The sequence below is a fragment of the Fusarium phalaenopsidis genome (assembly GCF_050370095.1).
Source record: "Fusarium phalaenopsidis strain FUZ10S chromosome Unknown contig_32322, whole genome shotgun sequence".
Lineage (NCBI taxonomy): Eukaryota > Fungi > Ascomycota > Sordariomycetes > Hypocreales > Nectriaceae > Fusarium > Fusarium phalaenopsidis.
This window is the reverse complement of record NW_028145396.1, coordinates 3,481-25,429: the sequence shown is the minus strand read 5'-3', so window position 1 is coordinate 25,429 and position 21,949 is coordinate 3,481. Positions and strand designations below refer to the sequence as shown.

At 50.5% G+C, this 21,949-nt stretch overlaps 6 protein-coding genes across 6 annotated transcripts; 3 read left to right on the top strand and 3 right to left on the bottom strand.

Moving 5' to 3' along the window:
• Positions 1–350: 350 nt before the first annotated feature.
• Positions 351–2,492, bottom strand: LRP88_12637 (LysM peptidoglycan-binding domain-containing protein; the record flags this gene model as incomplete). Its single annotated transcript, XM_083249029.1, has 2 exons — positions 351–2,207; positions 2,277–2,492. The coding sequence occupies 2 exons, from the start codon at positions 2,490–2,492 to the stop codon at positions 351–353; spliced, it is 2,073 nt and encodes a 690-aa protein (XP_083095188.1).
• Positions 2,493–3,622: 1,130 nt separating this feature from the next.
• Positions 3,623–4,744, bottom strand: LRP88_12636 (LysM peptidoglycan-binding domain-containing protein; the record flags this gene model as incomplete). The annotated part of the gene is made up of 2 exons (XM_083249028.1): positions 3,623–4,308; positions 4,357–4,744. 2 exons carry the CDS (start codon positions 4,742–4,744, stop codon positions 3,623–3,625), a joined length of 1,074 nt encoding a protein of 357 aa, XP_083095187.1.
• Positions 4,745–5,891: 1,147 nt separating this feature from the next.
• Positions 5,892–10,178, top strand: LRP88_12635 (uncharacterized protein; the record flags this gene model as incomplete). The annotated part of the gene is made up of 8 exons (XM_083249027.1): positions 5,892–6,042; positions 6,098–6,228; positions 6,283–6,800; positions 6,883–6,889; positions 6,941–8,672; positions 9,155–9,215; positions 9,273–9,498; positions 9,633–10,178. The coding sequence occupies 8 exons, from the start codon at positions 5,892–5,894 to the stop codon at positions 10,176–10,178; spliced, it is 3,372 nt and encodes a 1,123-aa protein (XP_083095186.1).
• A 1,434-nt stretch (positions 10,179–11,612) lies between these two features.
• LRP88_12634 (uncharacterized protein) lies at positions 11,613–13,807 on the top strand (the record flags this gene model as incomplete). Its single annotated transcript, XM_083249026.1, has 3 exons — positions 11,613–11,996; positions 12,300–13,390; positions 13,648–13,807. 3 exons carry the CDS (start codon positions 11,613–11,615, stop codon positions 13,805–13,807), a joined length of 1,635 nt encoding a protein of 544 aa, XP_083095185.1.
• A 3,891-nt stretch (positions 13,808–17,698) lies between these two features.
• On the bottom strand, positions 17,699–19,151 carry LRP88_12633 (HNH endonuclease signature motif containing protein; the record flags this gene model as incomplete). The annotated part of the gene is made up of 3 exons (XM_083249025.1): positions 17,699–18,488; positions 18,538–18,772; positions 18,833–19,151. The coding sequence occupies 3 exons, from the start codon at positions 19,149–19,151 to the stop codon at positions 17,699–17,701; spliced, it is 1,344 nt and encodes a 447-aa protein (XP_083095184.1).
• Positions 19,152–21,207: 2,056 nt separating this feature from the next.
• Positions 21,208–21,740, top strand: LRP88_12632 (uncharacterized protein; the record flags this gene model as incomplete). The annotated part of the gene is made up of 3 exons (XM_083249024.1): positions 21,208–21,319; positions 21,381–21,449; positions 21,508–21,740. 3 exons carry the CDS (start codon positions 21,208–21,210, stop codon positions 21,738–21,740), a joined length of 414 nt encoding a protein of 137 aa, XP_083095183.1.
• Between the last annotated feature and the right edge of the window lie 209 nt (positions 21,741–21,949).

Genomic DNA, 21,949 nt, shown 5'->3' with positions numbered 1-21,949 from the left:
TTTAACAAGGAAAAGAGATAAGTAACTCAGGGATCTAGGTAAGATAACTTCTTTACAAATGCACCTTAAAATACAACCAAATTTGCACCAGCTGCGAAGCTCGTGCCGTAAGCATTGGTAGTGTAGTAGTTTATACAGAGGGCCAGCTCGGTTTAACCCGTAGATGCTTTCGTTTGTCCTACACATTAAACATAGTTAACCTTCCGATCTGGCACTTAAGTTGGTTACTTAGGCATGTTTTAAAGCGTTCGTTTACGGAAGTGGCCTTAATGCACATGATACACATAATTAGATTAATTATTAATCTCAAATATGAGTACTACATGGCTTAAAACAAGTCATTTACCTACCTAGACACCAACACATACATGATACTGAGCCCACAACGCTGTGCATTTCTCACCGACCGCCGGGTTCCACTTGGCAAACTGCGCCATCGTGATCTTATAATAGTCTTGAATCGAAGCGCACGTGGTTGTGCTCGAAACGAGATGGAACTTCTTGCAGTTGCTAACCATGCCGGGCTGAATTGGCGAGGGCGTCGAAACACCGTTCCCTGGGTTGGTGGGGGTTCCGCCCATGACACCAATGCACACGTGGTAGTTAGCCCATAGGGCAGTGCACTTAGACCCGACTGCAGGATTCCACTTGGCAAAGTCTGCCATGGTGATCTTGTAGTAGTTCTGGATGGATGTGCAGGTGGTGGTCGAACTGACGAGGTGAAACTTGTTGCAGTTGCTGACCATGCCAGCTTGAATCGGCGAAGGCGTGGAGATTCCATTCGAGGGCGCCTTTGTGGTTGTAGGTACGTTGGTCGTGGTCTTGGTGGGGGGCTTCCAGCCGATGGTGGCAACACAGACGTAGTAGTTAACCAGCAAGGATGTGCAGTCCTTTCCGACAGCGGGGTTCCACGAGAGGAAGGTTGCGAGAGGGAGGTTATAGTATGACTCGATAGACGTGCAGGTGGTTGTTGACATGATCTTGTGGAATTTTTCACAGTTCTTGACCATGCCATTCTGAATGGGTGAAGGGGTCTGAATACCGTTGGCTGGCGCCTGAGTGGTTGTGGTGGGCTTGGTTGTTGTAGTAGGCGGCGTCCATCCTTCGACGCTCACACAAACGTAATAGTTGACCAGTAATGCCGTGCAGTCCTTCCCAACAGAAGGATTCCAGGAGAGAAAGGTCGCAAGCGGCAGCTTGTAATACGACTCGATTGAGGAGCAAGTGGTTGTTGACATGATCTTGTGGAACTTGTTACAGTTCTTGACCATACCGTCTTGGATCGGCGAGGGAGTCTCGATACCATTTGTCGGCGCCTTGGTCGTGGTGGGTTTGGCGGTTGTCGTAGAGGGCTGATATCCCTCGACACTCACGCAGACATAGTAGTTGACCCACAGAGCACTGCAATCCTTGCCAACAGAAGGGTTCCATGACAGAAAGGTTGCAAGCGGCAACTTGTAGTATGACTCGATCGAAGAGCACGTCGTGGTGGACATGATTTTATGGAACTTGTTGCAGTTCTGAACCATGTTCTCTTGAATTGGTGAGGGAGTCTCGATGCCGCCTGTCGCCGTAGGCTTCGGTGTAGTTGGAGCAGGCTTGGTGGTGGGTGTCCCGGGAACACCTACACAGTAGTAGGTGCTCGCCCAAATGGCGCCACAGTCCTTGCCCACGGCCGGGTTCCACTTGTAGAAGTCATCAAAGTCGAAGGTGCCGTACTTAGCCACGATCTTGGCGCAAGTGTCGCCCTTGGTAGCGAAGTAGAAAGAGGTGCAGCTCTCGATGAGACCTTCTTGCGTGGGGCTGGGCTTCGATGGACCAGTCTCCACGGCCGTCTCAGTCGCGGCAGTCTGAGAGGGAGGGCTGGCGGGAGTTCCAGGGACGCCTACACAGTAGTAGGTGTTGGCCCAGAGGCCACTGCAATCCTTCTCCACGGCGGGATTCCACTTGAAGAAGTCATTAAAGTCAAACGTCTTGTATTTGGCAATGATCTTGGTGCAAGTGTCTCCCTTGGCAGCCTGGTAGAAGGATGTGCATGTGTCGATGAGACCGTCTTGAGTAGGGCTAGGCTTCGAATCCTCAGTGGGCTCAGGCTCAGCGTCCTCAGTTGAAGTCATCTCGGGCTCTTCAGGAAGGCCGTGGTTGATCTCGACACAGTAGGAGTAGCCAACCTTGATGCCGGAGCAGTTATCGCCAATAGTCGGGTTCTGAAGACGGAATATAAAGATAAGTCACGGGAACCACAAAGACAGCTGGTAAATAGAATGAATACTCACATATTCCGAGAACTGCTCCGGTGTAATAGACCAGTCCTCGAGCCACAAAAGACAGTCGAGGTCATCATCGACCCATGTATCATAAAAGGTGCATTTCGGTGTGATACCTGGGTCGGTAGGGTTTTCAGGTGTCTTCTGACGACGAAATCTTCTGCCTCTTACCGCATAAACACTAGTGGTCAAGAGACCCAGGGTGATAATGGAAGAGAAGCGCATCGTGAAGGGATCACCAGGTCTATACAAAAAGATTGACAGACGGCGATGGTACAAGGAACAAGTGAACTTGGGGGGTATGTGACTGGCGGTTAAATACGGGTTATACACATTGTCTGCAAGATCGGGTCGTGCCATGTCCGTCGTGTTCTTTTTACGCTTGCCTCTTTAGGTAGATGGCCCGTTTACGAAAGTCGAGCGAGCCAACAGTCACGAACTACCTGTTTTGCAACCGAGAGTGACCCCCAAATGGGTCCAGTTACTTTTATCAAATCAAGGCTGTTCGTTTTCGGGATGCTCCCGCACGGCAAACAAATCACATGGATATATCGTCTCCGCAATTGGCACCTGGTCTGGGCATTCGGTCTCTCGCTCGCTCGGGCGGACATGATGGAATCCACCGAACACCATGTAACTACGTAATCGACTGGAGTGGAGTTCTGCTCCTGGCGGGTAACGTTCCGTCTTTGCCAAGGAAGGTTTTCCCCGGCTCGACAAGGGCTTCAGAGGCTTTGGCCATCTAGGTAGGGAGAGTAAAATTGTAAATCACACAAGGTTTGTTGTACCCACTCCGTGGACCACAAGCATGTACATACCGAGAGTAGACACTATTTTAGCCTAATAATCTTACTTTAGAGTTGACACTCTTTGTTGGCGGCTTTGCCGAACAAGTACTCCCTGCCCTGGGTTGGCCCCAGCGCACCACTTTCCCCACTGACGACTGTTGGTTCTAGGATGCCAGGGAGTTGGGCTGTGCCGAGGTTAATTATCGTAACATTTCTACGACCCAGGCATGATCCACATGACTCGTGACGACTGGCTCGCAAAGGATTATCTAGTGTACTGCGGCTAGGATGCGTCATGTCGCTGATCACTAACGGCGGCCACAAGGATGATCTCACGTACTTGGGGAACCCTAGCAGCAGAGCTTGTTGCAAGATAATTGAACACAGTAGCTAGCTAAGTCACGATACCCAAATTGTTTGTTTTAGCAATTGACACGAAAGATACTAACTACAATTGACTATGCTATGTATAGAGAAATTGTTCCACAGAAACAGTTTGTCAAATGGTTACGGTTCCAACAAGTAAAGGCTTGTCTCAGGCTTCGAGACGCAATTGACTGCTAAAGATCATTCCTCAGGGGCTTCGGGCTTAGGTACAGGGCCGTTGGCGCTGCTATGCCGGAGTTGTAGGGCAGGGCTAGCGACGTCGGCTTCCTTATCCTCATCCTGGATCCAGGAGCCAGCGTGCTCGGAGCCAAAAGCCCCGATACAGATGGTTTTGCCGTAAAAGTCGGTAGCCTTGTGAAGGTTACTGCAGTCGATATTAATCCATGAGTTGAATGACTCGACGTCGTCGATGTAGAGGCCTTGTGCTCGCTCGATGGACCAGCACGTGTCGTCTGGCTTTACCACGTACGTCGGGCACGTCGTGGGAAGGCAGAGCTTGACACCTGCAGGAATTGTGCGACAGTCGGCGATGAGTTCCTGATTACCCATATACAAGAAGACACCAGCGACGCCTGGGTTTGCTTTGGCTATCGAGTCACAGGTATCGCCTTCCTTTGTGGTGTAGTACTTTTCGGTCAGGCAGAAATCCACAGACTCCTCGACCTTGGGAGGCGGGGGAATTTCGGTCGGGCCAGAGCCACCGCATGTCTTGTATACCTTCTCCAGCTCTGACTGGTAGTAGCGATTGTAAACCGAGTATGACGAGGACTGCATCATAGCGAGCTTTCGTCCGTAGCAGACGCTGCAGAGCTCGTCGCGGGGCATTTCCTCGTCGTCTTCCAACTCTGTGAACTCGTCGATGATATCTAATCAGTTAGCCATGTTCCTGTTGCTGATTCATATGCGAAGCTCACCATTGCAGTATCTCTTAGTCCTAGGATCTTTGATGCAAGTCTCGTTCCAGCCGGCCCAGATGTAGCCGCCGACGCGTTGGGGGACGCCGTCTCCGTAATCTTCGTTTGCGCATGCGCTGACGACGGTGTTGAACCACTTCCTGAGAGATGCAGAGCAGGCTCCAGTGCAAATCTCATCTGTCAAGGTCGCATTTCGAAGCGACGCATGAACACGCGGTGCCATGAAGGGACGTATAGCTGTTGGACAAGCAATGTTGGCCGACAAGGCCTCGACACACGCATCGCCGACATTTTTGGCCTCGAGATCCGTAGCATTGTAGATACTGAACGCGGTACTGGCACCAAGGCACAAGCCCAGCAGAGGGACAAGACGGTTAATGGCAACCATTGTCGTCCTTTGAAGAGTTGGTGAACTCAATAATGAGCAAGCGAGTAGATGAGACAGGCGAGTAGATAGAATAACTAGAACAACGTCCAAAAATGAGGGACCCAAGACAAACCCTGAATCAAGCCAAGCCGAGGGCCTCCCGTCGATCGATAGCTAGCCTCGGCAGCGTCTATCAAGTGGAGCAGATACGCAAGGCACAAGAGAACTCATCCTTACATATCCAATATCCCGCGTCCTGAACAGATCCTGCATTGGTCAATGGCGGAACGGCGATGATATGAGACCTTTTGCAAGAAGCTAGACAACGGTCAGGAACGGGCGCGTGATTTTTCTTACCATCCAGATGCCAAGACCAAGCATTTTGCGTTTTTTGCAGAACCAACAGGTGGATCTATGTCCATGTCCATTTCTAAAGTGCCATGACTTGCAAGGATCCTACTTTGATCAATGGCAAAGTGGCGATGATTTGAGACCTTTTGTAAGAAGCTAGACAACGGTCAGGAACGGGCGCGTGATTTTTCTTACCATCTAGATGCCAAGATCAAGCATTTTACGTTTTTCTGTAGAACCAACAGGTGGATCTATGTCCATGTCCATTTCTAAAGTGCCATGAATGGTAAGGATCCCGGGCTGGTGGTTCCAGCAAAAACAGAGCCACAGTGGTGCGATGCTACCCTGTTCCTAAAAAGACCCCGCCCTCACCTAAGTTATGCAACGCTGCGTTGGTGAAAAGGTCCGATGCGGTGAGACGGGCCGGGAGAGATGATGCCCAACCCATGATCGATAGGGTGAGCTAACTTTCCAGCGAGTCAACCCTGGTAGTGATGGATTCTTGGACCCTGGATTCTTGATCGTGGGTCTGGTTCATACTTTTTTCCGCTGGTGCAGGTAAAAGGACTTGGTCAAGGGTCTGTCTGTATCTTGTTAACAGCTCAAGCCAACTGGTTTTGAATTTAGGTCATCTCTACGACGACTAAGCTGTCGCTTCCAAACTACTCCCTTACCAGGACGTTTGGTTCCAGCAAAGATATTGCATTGTTTCGCAACACATTCTTCCCAGTCACCAATTCAATTCAACTTTAGTGTGATTGACTATTCTTTCCAATACGTTCTTTCGGGCTTACCTGTCCCTTTCAACAAGACCAAGATGCGTTTCCGCGTCTCGTCTTTCGCTGTGCTGCTGCTGCTGCTGCTATGCAGAGGCATAGCAGCAGCCGACAGCACGACCTGCAGCGCAACCAAGAGGTGTGAGCAGGGATGCTGCAACAAGTCTGGCAACTGTGGATTTGGCCCCGATTGTAAGGACACCAACATGCTTTCTCTACATGATTGCCAGATGCTAACTAAAACAAGATTGTGGAGAATCCGTCTGCCGTTCTGACTGTAACAGAAAGTCAGAGTGCAATCCCGGTTTTGGCAGCAGTTGGGCCACGAAAGACAAGTGCCCTCTGAATGTCTGCTGCTCGAAGCATGGATACTGCGGTGTAAGTAAATGAAAGTGATGCTACCCCGAGAATGTACTGACAGGTAACCCATAGACAACCAAGGATTTCTGTGGAAGCAAGACAGTTAAGCGTCCGAGCTGTGAGAAGGGCGGCGAAATGGAACGCGTCGTCGGCTACTTCGAAGGCTGGGCCAGAGACCGACCTTGTGAGGTCTTCTGGCCTGAACAGATCCCTATCGGTCTGTATACGCATATCAACTTTGCTTTTGGCACCATCAACCCAAAGACGTTCGCACTTGAAGCTAATACGCTTGAGGATAAGGCAATGTATGAAAGGCTGATGTTTCTAAAGAAGAAGGACAAGAGACTCAAGATCTATCTTGCTATTGGCGGGTGGACATTCAATGATCCCGGTCCTACAGCCAACGTCTTCTCCGATTTGGCTGCATCAAATGATAATCAACAGAAGTTCTTCAACTCTCTCCAGTCTTTCATGGCAAAGCATAAGTTCGATGGCCTGGACTTGGACTGGGAATATCCTGTTGACGACAAGCGTGGCGGCAAAGAAGACGATTACTACAACTTTCCCAAGTTCATGCAGAAGTTGAAGAAGTTGATGAATTCAGGCGACAAAGGCTTAACTATCACCCTTCCTGCATCCTACTGGTACTTACAGTACTTTGACATCAAGAAGCTGGCAAGTATATTTCCAGTCGTGAGGAGTAGTCTGGAACCCAACTAACTAGATTCAGGAATCCACGGTTGACTTTTTCAACATCATGTCCTACGACCTGCACGGTGCTTGGGACCAGCACGTCAACTGGACTAAGCCCTATCTCAATGCCCATACCAATTTGACCGAGATCGAGTCAGCACTGGATCTTCTTTGGCGCAACGACATCAGCCCGAGCAAGGTTGTCATGGGCCTAGGATTCTATGGTCGTGCCTTTACTGTCCAATCAGCAGCATGCAAAGATCCCGGCTGCCTGTTTAATGGGCCGGCTAATGCAGGCAGTTGCAGCCGAGAAAAGGGTATCTTGCTCAACTCGGAAATCCAAAATGAGATCGAGAAGCGCAAGCTGAAACCCAAGCTCTACGAAGAGGAGGCCGTTCAGGTGGTGACATGGGGCAAGCAATGGGTGTCATATGATGATGAAGAGACGCTTCAGATCAAAGTTGACCGTGCGGGAGAAAGATGCCTGGGCGGTGTTATGGTCTGGGCAATCAGTCATGATACAAAAGATGCCAGGTACAACAAGGCATTGGCCGGCATACTTGGACGTAAGTGGACGAGCGGTTCCCTTGACGATGACGAGAAGACAGGCACGTGGGTGAAGAAGCCTTACGAGCAATGTCGATGGACAAACTGCAAGGAATCATGCCCTAAGGGCTGGGTGCACGTTGGCCGTCTCGACAAAGGTGCTCGGAAGAATGAGCTGATGTATGACGAGACTGGCTGTGGTGGTGATGGATCGCATCTCTTCTGCTGTCCTCCCGACCAAGATATTCCCCAGTGTGGATGGTACGGTCATGGCAATGGTGCTTGCAAGAAATCGACGAGTTGTCCAAGCGGCATGACCGAGATCGGCAGCAACCAGATGTACTGCAATCATCCCCCAATGGTGCAGACGGCGTGTTGCACGACCGAAAGCGAAAGCATGAAGGTCTACGGCGAGTGCACATGGGGAGCGTATCCCGAGTGTGACAGCAAGCCCGAGTGTCCCTCGGGCTACCACGATACGCCCGTAGCCAGATCCGGGTCAGGCTCTGGTGGCCTGGAGTGCAATAACCTGAAGAATGCGCTTGGCGCTGACATTTTGGGCGTGCAGATGCGCAACTACTGCTGCGGCACCAAGCAAGACTTGCAGTTCACCGACTGCCAGATCTTTCGCAACGTTGGCCCTATGATCCCAGGATATCCCGAAGGAACCTGTCGCAGCAATTGCCCTAGCGACCGCGTCCGCGTCGCCATCGATTGGGCGTTCCATGTGTGTTCCACTTACGAGGTTGGCGGACAAGCCACATGTTGCAAGACAGAGTACGGCGAGGAGAAGTGGGAAGCAAACGAGAAGCTCGAGGCTTACAAGAATTCCATGGCCGACTGGATGGTGGATGAATACTGCCCTAACCCCTCCAAGGTCCTCAAGAAACGCGGTCTATCGTCTTCGTCTACTGAACTCGCTGTCCGGGCCGACAAGTCCGGGGACATGACGCCTCTAGAGCTCCTCACCAATATACTTGGCCTTGTAGGCAGTCAGCTTATGCTATCTCAGTATCGCCTCATCTGGAACAATGCCGTTCGAGACCGCCATTTTTATCTACAAGTTACCTACATGACCAGTTACATTAGAAACAACTGGCGACTCGACTGGGAGGGCCCTTCTGCGTTCGCCCGCAAGGTTCTGTGCTTTCCCAACTACGTGGCCGCACAGATCGAAGCCTTCCTGAACGGTGGCAAGGGCGGTGATACTCTATTTCTCAACTGTACAGATCCATCTCTCTGTTTTTCTGACGGAAATTGTGGAGGGGCAGACGATGACGGGATTAAACGTCGGCACACCGCCTTGTTTGGCCGCCATTCGGGCCATTTTCCCACTTCAAGCCACCACCAACATCGCCATCACCATCACCACCGGGATACCCGCGAGCTAGAATCGCGAGCAGTGAGTACTGTCCTCATTGAGGATCAAGATCGTAAAACCTTTCATGACTTCCAGGTTGATGTTCCTCGAGTAAGTCTTATCAGCGTTGCTGGATTCCGATTTTAAACTGACCCAAGCAGCATCCCGATCTCAATACAGTTCCCCCAAACAATCCGCTACTTAACAGGGTAGCGGAGATACGCAACCGTGGCCCGTGCGAAGATACCGCTGTAGTATTGAAGAAATACAGCGACTCTCGTAATTTCAAGGTGCACCGTATGTATCACTCCCCTGCCGTTCCTCAGTTCTAATAGGTGAAAATAGTTGAGCATGTCGTCGATAAGAACATCTTTGAGGCCTTTATTGCAGGATCAGTCGTGGGACTGTATGATATAACCCAAAACATATATGACTAGAATTTTTTGCTAACGAACGCCGGTAGACTCCCATCTGATGAAGATGAAACCTCAACGTTTGGGCCTATTCCCATTGAGTTCTGGTTCGAGATGGAGAATCTCGACTTGAGCTTACAGCCCAACGCACCTAGACTCCCTGGAGGCAGACAACTGGCAAGGCTCTTCGAACGTGCGTATGAGTGTTTAGGCAGCATCAGTAATGACCAGGTCTTTATGATTGCTGATGAAGATATCAACCAGGCCAAGAATTATGTAGGTCCTTTCTCTTATCTTCATTTCTATCTCCACTGTTCACTCTTGATCCACCCTCCTATTCTATTCTATTAGCTCCCTCATGGAGCATATTCATTCATTTTAATAGTAGATTGGCTCACTGACCCTGCCAGATGCTTCGCTTCCAACAAAGGCCCTCCGTGGACAGTATAACGGAATACCTGGAAAGGGGGGACAAGTCGCACGACGATTGGAAGTCCGACTGTAGGGTGATTATTAAACGAGTTCGTGCATCATTCAGCGTGCTTGTGTATATGAATCTGCCCAAGACCCTGGTCAGGTTGAACAAGATCGTCAAGGATGTATATGTGCAATTCAAGTTTGCCGAGGATGTTTGGAATGGGAGGCATCCTGGCAACAGGGTCCAGCTCGCCAACTACTGGCTGGATTGGATTAAGAAATACTATGCCAGGGTGGTCAGCAAGTTCAAGGCGAACATTGCGAAAGCGATGGCACAGATCGACAAAGTGATGGCGGATGATGATATGCCTGACGGATATGCCGTCCAGTGGCTCGAGCTGATGGCGCAATTTGAGGAGATGGCAGAGAATGCTGATCTGATGAGGATTGATACTTCAGGTTTCCCGGCTTTTAATAGTCCTATTACTGAAACTGAAGATATAGAAGAAGATGAAGATACGGAAATGGGAGGGACTTGATTGGGGCTTGTATTCAGTTTTGGTTATGTTGGTCGGGCATTATGTAGATTCTTTATATGTTCCTATGCTAAGCCAGGTTGAATCTTTTGTATCTTGACGAATATAGCTCGGGTTGATGCTTCGTACTTCCTTAGGACATGAAGTCATGATCCTTTTGGGTGCTGTAGTAACGCCAAGGCCGAATCTCCGAACATCTTCCAGTGCGGCAAAGTGCTACATCCCCAGCCCATATATAGTCCTCAAGATCTCCTTCAGGCCCGTGGAAGTGAAGACAGTACTCCGTCCGGTCATCATTCCACATCAGGTATGTCCATAACTCTAAGAGAAAGCCTGTTGGGATCCTCACCCACCCCCATCCCGCGTGACCATCCCACAGCAGCGAGACGGCCTTGACAATAAATTCCCCTTTTTCTACATCTTTCAAAACTGCTTCATCAGCGAGCAAAACAAAATCATATAGGTGATCTGCCATGGCTTGGCTCTCAAGAGGCCTTGTGCTCACGCGGAGTTTCTGGCCGCCTTTCTCTACAACTTCAGTCTCCTTGAGCTTTTCGGCATTGCAGAATTCCCGAAGACCTCGAACATCGAGTCCATCTAGTAATGAGGGATCCTCACGGACATCGAGATAGAACAATTCCCGAACTTGTCGCCTATCATCTTGGTCTGTATCCTCATCGTTTTCAAAGGCTCCGAATGCCAGTCGAGTCTGATGCCTTAAAGCGTGTAAAAGCGCTTGCCAATGCTCATCGGACTCCTTGCCGTAATAGGTGCGGTAGATAGTGAAGCCCCATTTGCGGTAGTATCGAAAATTCTCGGGGTTCTTCCTCCCATTAGGTGCCAACTTGGTCCCACGTGGGGTCCGCCAAACCTGACGAATCATTTGTTCAATGATATTAGGCATCTTGACGGGGCCTGGTGATGAGGGTACGGCTGGTGAGGGTGTGGATTTTGAGATGCCAAAGTAGAGAATTATGGGCTAATGTTGGAGTGGAATAAAACAGAAAGAAGAAAGCGCGCAGCAATTGACAACTGGAGATATTTTATTGCACGGTCCTCGCTTAAATTATTACTAGGGTTATAAAAATCATGTGGAGAAATGGGGGCAGGGATGACGGGGAGTTTTGAAAATAAAATCTTGTCAACTCCATAGGAGAGTCAGCACTTAGGTTTTCAACACCACAACTAGAATTCCTCGTGTTTTTTAGTTTGATTGGGTACTTGTATGCCTCAATAACATTCAAATGCATTTTTTATGTCTTAGATATATGTTGCTGTTGTACGATACGGTTAAACTCAATGACCTCGAAGGCTGTTGGAGAACGGAGTGCAGGTGAGCGTTACAATTTCCTAATTAGGTTAGCACGCTCTCACACCCCCAGTACCTCAATTTCTCAAGTGGAGTCAGGAGATGCCACCAGCAACAGAAAAGCAACAATGGAGTTTCGATTTGTGGATGAACATGACCCCGCTGCGCTACGTCGACGTCGCCTGCAAGCGGAACGTACCCAGAGGTGGCGGCAGCGACAAAAACAAAATATTGAGACCACAAATCATCAGGCTGAGTCGTCTCGAACAGCCGAGTTTGCGGTGGAGAACATGCAGACGCGACCAGAGAACAGTTCGTTGGTCGACACTGGAGAGTTTGGACCTGATGAAATCTTTTCCGGTGACATTTTTATCACCCTCAGTCGGGAAGACGATGATCTAGGCATAATCGACGCCGAGCCAGCCTATTACGACGAGGAACCAGTCGACGCCTATGGTGCCGAAGAGCGCGAAGATCAGACAGAGTCTGAGACTCCAGAGGTCTATGCTGAAGTGCAAGCAGACCTTCTCAATGGCAACACCTGGAGCGATTTATAACATGCCACACAAAAGTTTCTTCAGCAATATCTTATTGGAATCCATGGTTGTGGCGCACAGGAGCATCGAGAATCTCTAGCAGCGCATCTAGAAGCTGAGGGAACAACTAATCATCATGGGTTAGCAGAGCTATTCCCTCGCAGCGTGCCTTATACACTTGATAAACACCATTTCCTTGAATCGCAAACTGATAGCGAGACACCGAGTCTGAGCCCCACTCAATGGCAAGAGTTATTCTGTGGCCATACATTTCGACAGTTCGAAGGCAAGCCCAAGCAGGCCTGTCTCCACACCGAACATTCGCGACAGACTCCTCCGGCCGTTTCATTCGACATCGATAGCATCTTGGGTTTCGTGACTTCTCCTGCGACGGCGGCCCATGGGATTCGGTTCTATTCTGCCCCTCAGTATGGTCAGAATATTTCCACAGACGTCCACATTACCTTGGATCGCGTGGATCCAGATCCGGAGCGGCCCCGGTTGATCCCGTCACGACTGAAAGACGTGCCGCATTTCATCTTCGCAAGGGCCGAAGGCGCTGATTTCATCACATTTCACCTATTCTTTCCACATTTGCCATGCTCCAACAACTTCAGTCGGTTGACTGACGAGCAGTTGTCGCGGTGGTTTGATGATATCTTCTACCCCGCTGTCCGTCAGGTCTACGATGTCGATCGACTCCAGCACTTGCCGGCAAGTTATCGTCACGCTTTAGCTACCTGCCGCGCTCCTAAAGTAGAGGATCGTTTGCTGGAGACACCTAGTTATCAGACTCAACTCCGGATGACCTATTTCCTGCCACCGCAGGGCTTGCAGCAACTGTGGGATCGTATTCTCGCAGCGGTACGGCAACCGGGATTTCAGGACTTTCGCGATCCTGAGCTTTTCTTCGAGGCAAAGGGCACCAAGCTTCTGTTCAAATACCCGGATGCGCCATCTGATCTGCTTGCGGTCATGGAGAACTTTGACTGTAAGCTACACCATGTTCTAGACTTCTCCCACATATGCAGTGACCGGTTGTACATCGATGTGGGCAAAGAGACCTGCCCACTGCACGACAGCGTTCTATCGCCTGAAGCTCAGACATACCTCTGGCGGCGTTGTTGCATCCGTCATCACCTCAATCGCCTCTATGATGGGAACATTCCCAAGACCGGCCAAAACTTCTACCACGAGTCAATGCTTCGAGATGCTGGCGGCATGACTACACTGACACCTCCGAGCTCTCGACTCCGCCGCGGAGGTATCCTCTATGGTCAGATGTATAGTCTCACCAAGGAGATCATAGACGCCGCTCGCACGTTTCCATTTCAAAATCCAGATCTACGGCACTTGGCATTAGACCCTCAGCTTCGCAATGGTGTGCAAAGCATTTGCGGCAAGCCAGTATCGGGCAAGAGCGTCATAGATCGAGCGTATCTGGCCAGCAAGCGCCGTTGTCACTATGGCCTCACAGATTCTAAACAACGATCCTTCGGTGTCCGCGAGGAATATCGTATTTCGTGGGCCTTGTTTCAAAATGTCCTGACGGTCCTACGCTCTTTAACCCCGAAACCCGCTCCATCAAGTTACCGGGGCCTCCACCTTATTTATGGGCAGTTCGCAGTTCTGTCTTTGTTGATTTTGTCTGGCATAATATTAACAAGTTTACAACCGGATTTGAGCTGGTTCAAGCCCAGTGCTCCGCGGGTCTGACGACATGGGAGCAAACCAAGATAATGGACATAGTTTCTCCGATGTCTCCGAGTTGCAGCCGGAGGACATGATTACTCCCGAGAAGGGGCATTATGGTGGAGTAGACGAGAGCTGCCCCAACCAGTGGGCTTGCCACAAGTGCGTTACGGCCTTGGCTTTAGCCAAACACTAGAGCAGTATGGCTACTGTTGGATTGAGCCTCGCATCAACTGGACTCTATTGAGGTTTCTTCCAGGTATTACTGATTCAGTCTTATTTGGGAATGGCACTCTTCATCAACCATATCTCAAATATGGTGGCCATGTTAGGCATTTCTTTGACCTCAGTCGCCGCGCTGACTCAGGCCTCGAGTGGCTCCGGCGGTATCCCAGGGAAGATGTTATAACCGATCAGATTGTATCATGGCTCTGTCACATTTGTCTGCAGCAAATGAGGGCCGACGTCCTTCATTCCATTCAAGGTGACCTCCGCCCGAAGGTTCGCACTATGATCCTAGACGATCATGTCGACTTTTGCCGCAAAGGTCTTTCCGCTGCCCTGGTCAATGGCATGACGGCAGTATCTGGCAATCATGCGAGTGTCAAGAGCCCTCAGGAAGTTGCCCAAACATTATTCGGTTTTAATGATGGTCGGCTGCGAGGCCATTGGGAAAACAAACCGTTTCGGAAGCTTCATCAATGGATATGTGCTGCATTGCAACATATTCCAACGGACAATAGGCTATCACAAGCATTCGCACGTCGACTTCAATGTTGCCTATTTGCATATCACTGGGTATTGCCATATCCTACGCCGGGAGGACTAGCCCCAAGGACCAAAGATGGCAAGCGCCGGTGGTTTTCGATAGATATCCAGGGTGAAACGGGACTCGCAATAGAGAAAGCTTCTCCAGAAAGCTGGTGTTGGGCGAGAACCCGCTGGCGACCGGGACACCCTGCACCTCTCCCTCAGTACCTCGGTTGGAGCCAGGATCAATGGCAGTCTTGGGTTAATCGACATATCGGCCAAACTTTGTCATATGAAGTATGGGAGCTCGGCTACGATCAGGAGAATCTTACTTTCAACGTATCAGATAAATCAAGCGGTTTGCGGCGGAATCCCCTGCGGGGCACTCGTGACTCTGCTGTTCAAAATTCAGGAAAGAGTCACGATATCAACTCCTCGATCTTAAATTCATCTGATGTTGAGAGCGAGCCGCCCATATTGGCGAAATCACAACCGGTAATCCCAAGCCACCTACAGCCCGAACTAGAATTTCAAATGTGCCAACAGGTGGAACCGTATATGACAAGTTTCCGAAAGCAGATTGCGTATGGATGTGCGGGAGCTTTTGAGTCACAAAAATTATCCATGCCTCAGTCGATAAGAGAGGATACAATAAGCTGTCACGCACTGCCATCGGCTATACAACCGCGACTTACCCCGAGGCCACTACTACCTAAACCAGTGGCCCCCCTTATTTCGGAATCACAACTCAACCCCTCCAGTCTCCCCCGACCAACTATGCAAGTACATCATATGACCTGCGCCAACCAACAGCCACATCGCGGCACAGAAAATAGACCTCGATCAGTTTCTAAACGAGGTCGGCCCGCAAAGTACACAAGTCGAGAAGAGAAGGCGGCGGCTGATTTTGCCCGAAAGCGAGACAAAAGGCGAGCCCAGCGACAAATGGCTCTTGATCGACGTGCCGAGGAATTTCCCCGATTCTACCAAGTCACTTGGGTTGAATGAGGTATAAAGTATAGGAACTCCATAGCTAGCAAATAACCAGTATGTGTTAGAAAGGCAAGGCGGTAGATGAGTATAAGTACTATAATTTAAAACTGTCAATTTTATTAGCAAGAGTCAAATTTTCTCACTTCTAATGCCATACTAGTAGCACAGTGTAATCATGGTAGGCCTCGAAGGTATTCCACATCTGAAGCCAAGGCTGCGGCGGGTGTAAAGCGGAGACGGGCGAGACGGCAGAATGCGGCACCCGTGCCACGCGATACGGTACACGCCGACTCTCACAGCCTAGTTTTCCCTCTGCTTCCTCTACCGTCAAGAGGAGGCGCCGGATGGGTGAACGTATTCAGCGACTTCTGTAACCCAACCAATCCCACCGATACACCAGAGCCAGACATAACAGACATCTCTCGGTTCCTACCCCCAGTTGATCCTCAACCATTACAAGACATAGAAGAGGATGTTATGACCGATGTTGGGACTTTCGCAGAGGCTACAGATGCGGTATCTAGCCCGAGACACGAGAGCCCGGGCGTGGGCCAGGCCGTTACTTTCGATACGACCTCGGAGATCTCACCACAAATGGAGAACAGCGAGCCAGATCCAGTTGGGCACCTCGCACAAGAGCTAGCAGAACAACTTATCAAATTTCAAGGATGCTACAACGACTGCCATCTATGATGGCTAGAGGGGTCCGGGTTGACATTTGTGTTCGTGAAGGACAAGAAAATGAAGCTCAACGCCCAAGGTCCCAACCACGGCGATACACGGGGTAAAAAGTATACCAAAATGTAGGGGAATATTTTATCGATTGATTTATTGAGAGAAACTACATTTTTCTCATTCAAGGCGATCTGTATCGACCAAAAAGATGACTGTAAGGCTTCTATAGGGTAAGTCGCTGGTAAATCGAGCACTTTCCCACTGTCAGACGGTAGCCAACCAGAGACTGTTTAAAGTGTAGAGTATCCCTGCTTCTTCCCCATGAGCCAATGAAAGCTGGATTAAAATGGAGGTATCCCTGCAGGTATCTACTTCCGACTGATTTGTGAATTAGCATGCATAAGGAGCGTTTCGCATGGTTAATTTAATCAATGATGGGCACTGGGATCGCAAACAAACACGATCCGCGTTCTCGCGTCGTGTTTGGGACCAATCGCTACCCATGCTCACCATGTGATGACTGCTACTTGGTGGGTGATGTGATTCGCAATTGCCGTTGTATTAATCAAACTCAAACACATAGGCTCATCAGAAAGCTGGCGTCCCAATTGAATAAAAAAAAGGGCAACTCTAGGTAATACGATGGAAAAGATGGATGATCAAATCGTCAACAACGAGCACTTGGTCGAATATGGGTCGCCGAGCCTTCACAAACCCATCCAAGATCGAGAGCGAACGCGAGCGAGCGAGAAACCGGTACCGTCGACAGCAGCAGCGACAGCAGCAGAGACGACAAAACTTGGTTCGTCAGGAGTGTTCTACTTGCCCTGTTGTCCGCGTGATCAACTCGATTCATGGCCAGCTGCCTCCTCAGGATAAGTCCCGCAGCGGTCTGGTGCACAATGGTACTACGATCGCTTTGCCAGCGCACCAGAGAGTACCTTCCGCTCCCACCACTATCGTATTTTACCTGACTCAAACTAGGCTCTGAATCTGTAATAAAACTACTAAGCGTAGAATCCTAGCATACAATAAGGTACTCTCACATGTTCTTTATCTTATCGGAGGCTCCCAGGAAGTTGCTGCGTAGGGAAAAGCAACAATGTCGCAACGCTGGTAGATACAATAAATACTTCAACCTAACTTGCTCGACACTTGGATGCCGCCATATCATAGCTAGATCCTATGAGTCAATCTCATTCAAACATTTGCTATTTATCTTGAAGCTACAGGGCATCCGGCAGAGGCCGCCGTTAGGCTGATTGGAAAGAGATGTAGTCATGAACAACTGCCAAGGATTGAAGGTCGTGGTGTTGACTATTCGGGAAGGACTTTTGCGCCCTGCCTCCGTTTAATCAAGCCACCGAACTTTCTTCCTTTGAAGAAAGCAACTGTCGAAATTGGATTGTGTTATACACTGCCGTGACTCTCGAAGCCACAATAACAAATTAGTTACCTGTAATTTCCTCTGTAGATGATCAAATGAAAGGATGAGAGTTTTAGGGATTTTTGTTGCACTCGCTTGTTTGTTGCACTTGGTTATGGAGTACGTTAGTTTATTGGATCATTCAGCTCTCATCCCTCGTCGGCCCCATATCGACTCGCTTCCGTGGCCGGTCCATTACATCGCTACGAGTGATCTTCCCAGGTGCTGTGTAATGACGAATCGCCGCGGCATCAGGAGAGTCATGGGGCCTCACTTCCACCTCTGACCTCTCGGCAACACCGTCTTGACTCTCACTCCGATCTGACTCCGTCGAGATAAACGACTGGACCAACTCCGGCGGACTATCACTGTTGAAGTAATCCCAACTGCGCTTCCGCCGTCGTCCACGCGGTGGTTCCCAATCTGAAGCAACAGATACATCATCTTCCACCTCGTCTGCCCAGAACTGATCGTCTTCCATAGACCGATCCCGCGGCCTCTTTTTCGGACTCGGCGTGCGACTCGACGAACCAAAGATCTTAAGCGACATCCGTACCTCAGGCGATCTGAGCTTGGTCTCGATCATCTTGCCTGCCTGAGGGTCGAACAGAAAGACCGCATACTCGGCCACGCCCTTAAAGAAGCGCAGCGTCTTGTCGGAAAAGATTGTCCATGCGAACCGCGCGAAGACATGCTCGATGGAAATGCCCGAGAGCGGTGCGGGAGACCGATTATGGTAGAGAGGAATAAGGTCTGGGTTGTCGTCTGGGGAGAAAACATGGAGGGCTAGACTCCACCCTTGGCTAGCTGTGTCATGTTTTGGAACGAATGTAAAGCGGCGGGTATCGAAGAGGTAATGGAGGTCACGGCGGAGGGTGATTAGGTTGGATGGGTCTTCTGTGGGCTGTGTTTCGGAGCTGGACTTGACATATCTAGGCAGACTTGTCAGCAGGGGTGAAGTTCAAAGGCTCGACAACATACTGGTCCATTTTATTAGATACGAACCACTTCTCGTCTGCCACGGGCACGAAATGCGCCACCTCGAGAGCGCTTGCGTGTCTCGAGATACGGCATGTCTCATCTCTGTCCTGCGCAGCAATCTTCCTCTTGAGCTTCGAACGGCTCGCTTGTGGTATGTTGATGTTGCTCCAGTCGAAAGGGAGGTTTCCATGTGGGAAACGCCAGTGATCGAACGAGGGGATGACGGGGTACTTGTCTGTCGCGAACGGTGTCAGCTCCCCAGTCATAACAAAGAAGGGCCATGAGATAGACCTACAACCTGGTGGTTGTTCATCAACAAAATAGTAATATGTCCGTCCTCTTAGAACGTCGGTCGTAGACCGGTCGATCTTCACGTACTCCCCCCCAGCGTCCATCTCCGCAATGTACCCAGAGTGCCAGGTATTGCCCGTGATGATCCCACATGCAACCAGCGCGACCTCAAAGTCGACCCCATCTCCATCATCGCCATCGATCGCAGCGAAGCGCAGCAGCGCCGGCTCGCTGTCGGGGTAGGCAGGATGCCGGATGTCGACGTAGTTGGGTTCGCCGGTGTCTGTGTCAGGAGGGGGCTCGAGCGGCGGCCGTACGGGCATCGGAAGACAAATAGGAAGCAGGCGGTCAGAATGTTGGCGATGGAGCTCGATGGGTTGAATGGCGGCGACGGTGCGACGATGACGTTGGAGTCGCAATTGGTAGTTGTGTTGGCAATGACGTGTTAAGAGGTTTGGGTTTATTTGGGCGACTTGGTTTCCACGGCAGCGGCCAATGTACCGTGGTTTAGCCGAGGGTGCAGGGTAGGTATAGAACCCACCTCTACCTTACCCTATGGTGTTCTCGGAGGTCGACTGTTAAATGATGTTTCTCATCCCGCAGCGCTTCGGCGGTGAACAAATGATGCCCTTGCAGATAGATTCAAAGGAAGAATCGGCAACGGCCCTCCATTAATGGCTACGATCGGTGCTAACAAGCACCTTGATCGTATACTGATAAAGCAATACTGTGGGAGTAGGTAGAAGTTGTTGAAAGGTCTAAGTTACATGTGCCTGAGAGGAGCACAGCTCCTTACATGGTATCCACATCCCAGCTACCAGCAGATTGGACCATCTAGTCATACGGTTTCAACATATACCCAGACGGCTTCTTGTCCACTGAGGGGGCTGCTGCGTATGGCTTCACTGTCCACGAAAACGGCCTCTCCATTCCTTCTGGATCAGGACGTCTAGGTCTGGCAAAAGTCTTTGATACTGAAGCAACAGGGGCTCTGAAAGGTCTAGAGGACGCTCTTAGGGCCCAATATCAGTATCAGTATCAGTATTTATTACGCCCGGGAGAACGGATCTCATAGGGCCGGTGGCTACGCTAAGCTGTCTTCGCTTCCCCGCTGTTCGTCCGCCCGCGCACCACCCAACAGAGCCCCACTCTTGCCAGCTCGTCTCCTTTCCAGCCCCGCTTGCTTGACTCTGCTTGACAGGCCTGCTTGAAGGCCGATTTCTCCAAGTGTTCAGCATCCTATCCCCAGCAGCTGAAGCATGGTCTATTAACGGCGAAGGGTACGTCCGTGGTACAGATAGAGAATCAGAACGGCGGGCGGGATATCTTCGATTAAGGCCATCTCATGACCTTATTTCGTCCCTAATCGATGATGGAACCTTCCCGCCAGTCAGGCCCAGGGCATAGAAGCGCGACTAGTACCATACAATGTATATCCCGTGTCAGCACTCAAGTGGGCGTCTCTGTTGCCGTTAGCTGACTACCTCGAGATAGTGTTGACTTGATGCACACAGGGTGGAGTGAGCCCTGTCACAAACACGGCCCCGGCTTGCACCTGTCGCGTTGGACGCGACGATGCGGCGACCATACTACAGCCCAGCTTCCGGCTTCCGGCTTCTGGCCTACATTGTTGGGCTACCTCATTCCCCAGCCTATCCTCAGATTTCCCTGGAGAGTAATCGCAACAAAATGGCGTCCACAATTGGTTTGGCTACGCGCCACGTCCCACCTGCAGCATCGTCCAAGATGAGAGCAGTCTTGCGACTACCCCGCGAATGCCTCCCCGCTCTACTATCCACAACAGCCATACTGTGTGTCGTCAGCTACGTACCAACCGCCAGACGCGTGAGGCCACGACAAACCGAGGCCGGTTCTGTTCCAGGTAGTACTCAAACGGTGTTCCTGGGCTTGCTAACCGTAACAACGGAGCACCAGTTATCCATGCACGTGTACCCCTTCCCCCAAACGGATGAGTGGGGGAGCCAGTGGTTCTTCTTCGACGTTCAGCTCCATCTGTATCAGCTGCATTTCCACCGAAGAGTCGAGTATGGAGTTGAGGATGGAGTTGAGTCAGCTATTAGGATGTGGGAAGACTCATACGCAAAGTTAGCTCAGGTCCGTAGACAGGATGGGTGTCCAACCGATGTTGAAGCCTGTGTACAAGCGCCTCTCCAGCAGAACCCCACTTCCCCACAAGCCGGGGAGAACTATCCGGTCCTTCACCAGGATTGTAGCCGGGTTGGTGTGCTGACGGCCCAACGCGTCTCGTGCGCGTTGGCATCCAAACCTCGTTGACTCTCTTTGCGCCGTCTTTCGTGCGGCGCTTCGCATAACACTACCCGCCAAAACGCGCCAGTTGACGTGATGATCGACAGCAATATGGCATCCAACACAGCACGGACTCTCCAAGCTTCTGACCGTGCAAGTATCCAGCTAGGCAATAATCACAATAATTATTATAAAATTTACAATATTATCGACCTCACGACTGGTATGAGTTCTCAAGGGAACAAGTCTTCCCCGATCCCGCTAACTCCTTGCAATTCTTATAGACACCGACGACGAAACGTCAGACGAGACAGTCGACCTCACCGAGGACGAGATTCCCGATCTTGCGCAGGGTAGGAGTTCCGACGCGGTTCTCCTTTGGCTTTGGTCTTACCACGACTTGTGATATAGATGCGCCAGACCTTTATGTGGGTGGCAAGCGGGCTCGAGATTGGGACAGCGATGACCACAAGAGCAAACGCCTCAAATTTCTCGACGACGACGCGAGCGAGTCTTCAAGCGAGTCCGGTTACGATGAGGGAGATAGCGATGACGAGGATAAGCATTGTAAATACGGCGAAGACTGTGTTGGCCTGTCCACCGGGGATGAAGGCGAGGAAGATAGCGACGAGGAACACGAGTGAGACACGCGTATTGGGGATCAATTGAACCTGCTTTTGAAGAAGTATAGTGATATAAGGTGGTTGACATTTCACATGCCCGGCTATGTAAAGAGGCAGGAAGAACCACTTGCGTTATATCCAGCTTTGGCGCCTTGACGTTATCTTTGCCTACAACGATCGCAGGAACACATGCACTATTTCTGAATCTGGGAATCGTATTATTGTGTGGC